Below are 5,589 nucleotides of genomic sequence, written 5' to 3'. Positions count from 1 at the left end.
ATCATTCTAAAATCTTAAACGCCAGTATTGTTTCTGTGCTGCTAGGTAAATGTAATAAAGATAATATGTGTACTTACTGTGATGATTAGAGCTCATCTCAGCTGGTGAGTGCTGCTGCTAAATCACTGACCTACAATTGAAGGAATTCAACAGTAATGGGGTGGCAGAGAAATTATTTCACTGCTAGCAGTCACCTGTACTGTAAAATTATCTCTTACACACTAAAAGCTGATAGGATGTTTTGATAACTCAATTGCTAGGTTTAAACTGTCAATCCATAGGTTGGGTTAGTTTGACCAAATGTCCAAATGTTTGACCCACGGGATGAGTAGGAGATGAGTCACATCATTTTTCAGTCCAAATCAGAGCTGACTGGACCTCTGCTTTAAAAGGAAATTGAACCATTTAATAATTTTGTTTTATCTGTAATCATAAACGTTATGTTATATTTTTCATAATTAAACATAACTATTTAGTAATTTAATTTGAGGCATTGCTAAAGTTGACTAAACCAGTTCCTAATATTGCCTTTACACAAAACCTCCATCAGTGTTAATCAATTTAATCATTAATTGAACCTCTCTAGATTTCAGTAGTGAACTATACAGTGTCTGAAGATTAAGTTTTTTGCCCCAGATTAGTTGGCTCACAAGTTATGTGCATTTTTTTGTCAGGTTCTGTAGCATTATCCTTCCCTGTTGCTTGACATTTAAGATTGCTTTAAGTGGCGTCTTTGTGGTCTTCTTTATCAGAACAAATTCACATCTCACTTTTCATTTGTTCATCCAGACGTTTTATTTTTTTCTATGACAGTGCTGATACTTAAGTCCGGCTCTCTAGTCTGGGACAGATCGGGTCTCTGATTCTTATTTTGCTTAAAAAATCAAAGCCTAATTAGTGAAGTTTTCTCTTGAAAGTGACTTAGAAGCCAACAATATATAGTTTTAATTTCTGCATGATCAGGTTTTTGTCCGTTTTAATGTTAAAAAATTCATTTAAAAGTTGATTGAGGCATAAGAAATGGCTGCTAATGATGTGCTTTTTGAAGTTTGATCTATTTGTCTGTGTTCATTAAAGTCTGTTTGCTCTAAATTCTGTATAATCTGTAACTGGGAAAAGGTCATTGATATTTCTATATAAATGATTTGACATAATACATCTAAAACCAATTAATTTATGTAATTTTTAATAAATACGGATCGTGATTGGCCCTTGGCTCGGACCAAAGTTTTAGTTTTGGCCCCCTTGTGTCTCTGGGTTTGACCCCCCTGGTTTATGGGGAAAGTTGAAGTTAGGAGAACTCCTGTCATCTTTTAAAATGGTTTTGATCATCAGTTCTTTAGACTTTTTGAACATCTTTCAGACTTTTTCTCCGGTCTGAGGACTAATCCATGCAGGTTAGTTGGAATCGTCCTCAGAGTCGGGTCGTCTCGTCAGGATTCCTGCGTCCCGAGGGACAGAATCAGCGGCGTGCTCCTTCTAGGAATCCCTTCAGGCTCGTTCTCCTCCTGGTTGATGTTTGTTGTGGTGTTTGGATGGAAAATCCCCTCAGGCGCTACAGAAACAGGAATGTTAATCCCGCCTGCAAACATAATCCAAAAACAGGCTGGAAAAATGTGGCACGACAAAAATGTGAACCACCAGAGGAAGAAAGGCTGGCTGATGACTAACAGCAGAGGAAGTCTGGCTTTCATTCAGCAGATCTCTGCAGCTTTAATCCTGGAAACCGAGCGGCACAAAGTCCAAATCGGACCTGAGCCGCCCCCCCGCTGCGTCGGGCCCAAACCGACCCGCTGCTTTAAATGTTTGAGTTTCTTCAGGGGCAGCCTGAGTTTTTCCATCTCTATGACGGTTTCAGCAGAACATCGAACAACGTCGACACAGAACCGAGACAAAAATAAAAAGCAGCTCAGACTCACTTCACATTCAGACTTTTAATAACTGAACTGCTGTTTGCAAATCTTTGAGCTTCCGGTTTGCTTTTCTCTGCTCTTATTTTGGCGCCGCTCCTGACCAGAAAGACCAAACGCCATGGGCTCTCCAGTAACAGCTGTCCAGATGTGCTTCCAGATGATTAAAGCCTCTCCCAGCTGTTCTCTTCGCTGCTCCATCAAACTTCACTTGCCGAAGTTCCAAATTCCTGTTCCAGATCAAGACGTTTTCCAGGAGTAACGTGTCGGAAGTTGTTCCAACCTTCGTGCTGCGATGCTCACCTCCCCAGCTGCGTCGTATCTGTTACACAGGCTGATTCTTTTCTCATTCATCTAAACCAACCCATCCGGTGGTTTTACAGTGAAGCAGTCAGCCTGAAGAGTTTCTCCTGAACTGACCAGAGCTCGGGCCTCAGCTCCATCCAGACGGAGGTTTATAGGAAGAGTCCGAGCCCGGAGAACCGACTCGGGCCTCGGCGCTGGTGCTGCCCCACACAGACGGACTCTGATTTTATAATTTTATATGATCTGTTTGGTTTCCTGAGACTGCAGTTAGAAGATCCGTCAACATTTTTATGGAAAACTTCTCAGTGAGACAAACCAGCCGTCCTCAGAGTTTTCTACTTCCTCTTTAAGTAGAACCAGCACGGACCCACAGGTTCTGCTGACCCAGATTCTGGCTCGGGCGGATCCAACCGGACCATGGGCTCGGTCCCTGCGGGTGTTGGGCTGTTTCTGGCGGATGCTCACACCCACAGCATCCTCTGGTTTGTTTCAGAGCAATAACACGAGCCTCATGTGGGAGTTTTTATCTGCAGTGGGTTTATACAGCTGCCTCCAGAACCGCCCCCCCATCGCTCGGACCACATGAGGCCCGTTGGACTCCTAACCGGATCTCTCACACAGAGCAGCTTCAGAAAACAGATGATTTGTTTCTTTAATCCTCATATAATCAGATTCCACTCATCCATCTCTGTCAGCTCACCTGAAGCCGGGTCACAGACCGGGCCGTCGCTCCTCCCAGCTCCTTCTGAGTCCCTGACAGGTTCTGGGTCCGCCTTCTTGGTCCGGACAAGGCCCGGTCTGTGAGTGAAGCTCTCATCAACCAGACTTCCAGGTTCTTAAAGCAGAGACTCGTCCCAGACCCGGAGGGAGCGTTCTACCAGAACCACGGTCCCAGACCCGGAGGGAGCGTTCTACCAGAACCACGGTCCCAGACCCGGAGGGAGCGTTCTACCTTTATCCGGTCCAGAACCATGGTCCAGGTCCTGAGGTTCCTAAACCGGACGCTCTCCTCTCCACGAGGACCACAGACAGGCTGAGAGACCAGGGACCAGGGATCTTACTTTGGTTACACTGGGACCAGATCGCCCTTAAACGTGAGCCCAGAACCCCAGGAGCTGATACCTCAGAGAGAACCCATCCCTCTGGACTGTGGGGGTTCTCCAGCCCTTTTAGAGATGGGTATAATAATAATAACAACAATGTTCCACCGTTTACAGACTTACCAACCGTCCCGCATTTAGCCCCCCTGTCCCTTGTCCAGCATCACCCTGTGCAGGACAGCCAAAAGTCCCACATTTGGCCTTTTAGTCACTTTAACACTATATTTAGCGAGTTTTCAGATCCCTCTAGCATTTTAAAGCGACTAGCGACAAATCTTGTGACTTTGGCGGCTAAATGTGAAACAGCACTTCCCGCCCACTTCCCCCAAGCACTGACAGCTGTAGTCTCCCAGCAGAGAGGAGACCTGCTCATCTAATGACAGAGAGCTAAAGATGGAGAGGCAGAAAGATAAAGATGGAGGCAGAAAAAAACAGCAGGAAGTTGTGTCTGAGCGTCAAGAGGAGGCCTGGAAATGTTCAGGTTAGCTAATAAATAATAAGTTCCAGCTGTTTACTGATCAGTGTTTACAATCTAACAGCTGAGAGGATGGAGAGAAAGATCCAAATTTGAGAGCAACTATGATATGTGTTTAATTCAAATTAATTGATATGTTGTCCCACATTGACTTTCCCAAATGTTGGCAAGTATCCGTTTATTAGTTATTAAATTCAGATCTCTGTGAGAAGAGATCTCCACACGTCCAGCTGAAGTCCTTCTGTTTTTATTTCTAACATTACTGAATGATCTGGGCACACGGTCTGCTGTATAACTAAACTAAACACGTCGTTATTTACTGTATGACACACTGTATGATACGTCAGTCTGAGCTGCTCTGGGCTCCTCGGAGGTTTAACTTCCTGCTTTCCATCAGCAGAATCAGCTGATTTACAGAAAATCTAAAGCTGCAGAGACTGATTTCATCCTTTCCGTCAGCAGGATGTTCTCAGTCAGGGTCGCGCTTAATGAGACTTTTTCTTCACACTTGTTTTGTGGAAATGAAACTTTAGAAGCAGACAGTCAGGAAACGTTCAGTCTGTGAGAAATCCGCAGCTCAGACATCGTTTCTTTCCTCAGACGTTAAACCCGTTAAAGTCTCATTCTGACCAGTTTAAAGTAGGGTTTCCGTGGAACGGTTATGAAGGATGAACATATTTCCTGTTATTTGGAGAAACAGAGTTTAATCCTGACTGGACATATGAGCTAACGGCTAGTCCGAACAGCTGTCTCTGCCGTCGTAAAACAACCAGTTCATGCAAACGCTAAAGCCGTACGCTGCCGTCAAACAGCTGTAAATTTAGATTATTGGAGTTTGTTTGAACTGAAACAACTCGTATCTAAACCTGTCAAATAAATACTGTCATTGTTTTCATGTTGCTTGGTTAGAGCTGCTGCTTGCTCTGCAGATAATCACCACATTTTCTGTAAAGAACGTGTAAATGGAAAACTAAAGATGATGTAGAAGGTCATAAAAGACTGCTTAAACTGATCTCAAACTTATAAAATGAAAGTTAGGACGGCCGCAGTTCACTGAGGTTGTTCTAAGAGCTATCTACAACAGGTAAGATATTAATTCTTCACAGAATCCTGTTTAAAAACAGCCTTTTAGAATAAAAATCAAAGTTTTTGTGTTGGTGCTGGGGGGTGATGTGGGTCTGAGTCGGACTGATCTTCTGCCAGGAAGGGAAGGGCCCGTCTAATAGTTCCAGGCTGGTTAGAGAGGAAGACAGAACAAAGAGAAGAATCACATCCAGGTCCAGAATCAGGCTGAAGGATGAAGATCAGCTCAGATTTAAACCTGTGAAATAAAAGAGTCCCGCCGTTTAGTTTCCAGGTTTTAAAACTTTCGGAAAGCAGCTGTGCTGGAAAGGAGGCCGTCTGAGATGGAAATTTAATCATGAGGATATGGGAACAGAATAAAAATGTGAAGAAAAACAGGCAGGTAATGAGAGAACAACACCGAGGCCAAAACTGAATGAATGAAGTTATTATTTTGGATTAAAGGAGTCAGCAGCGTAATGAAAAGAGGCTCGGCCCGGCAGCAGGAATTTCCTCTGACTGCACCGCAGCTGAAATGTGTTTTCATCCCACAGAGCTTCGGCCCCGATGGCCGCCGTCCCAGACGTGGGTGGGTCCGAGTCCAACATGGCCACCGGCTCGCCGTCCTGCGGCCTCACGAACCGGAGCAGCAGCTTCTTCAAGGTAAGCCCTGAAAACACAGAGCGTTTCCTTTGTTTTTCCAGGGAGGGAGGGACTCAGCGGAACTCCCCCCCCC

General features: G+C 44.6%; 1 protein-coding gene across 2 annotated transcripts in view; it reads left to right on the top strand.

Annotated features, from left to right (window-relative positions):
• Positions 1 to 5,589, top strand: part of LOC108247817 (ras and Rab interactor 2) — a 29,126-nt gene that overhangs the window by 2,196 nt on the left and 21,341 nt on the right. For both annotated transcript variants that reach the window (XM_017436187.3, XM_025010579.2), the window contains exon 2: positions 5,408 to 5,516. In XM_017436187.3, the coding sequence (XP_017291676.1) occupies positions 5,421 to 5,516 (96 nt within the window). In that variant the 5' untranslated portion in view covers positions 5,408 to 5,420. The remainder of the gene's footprint in view (positions 1 to 5,407; positions 5,517 to 5,589) is intronic.

The sequence above is a fragment of the Kryptolebias marmoratus genome, linkage group LG3, assembly GCF_001649575.2.
Source record: "Kryptolebias marmoratus isolate JLee-2015 linkage group LG3, ASM164957v2, whole genome shotgun sequence".
NCBI classification, from domain to species: domain Eukaryota; kingdom Metazoa; phylum Chordata; class Actinopteri; order Cyprinodontiformes; family Rivulidae; genus Kryptolebias; species Kryptolebias marmoratus.
Note: the sequence above shows the minus strand (reverse complement) of the source record. Positions and strands in the feature narration are given on the sequence as shown.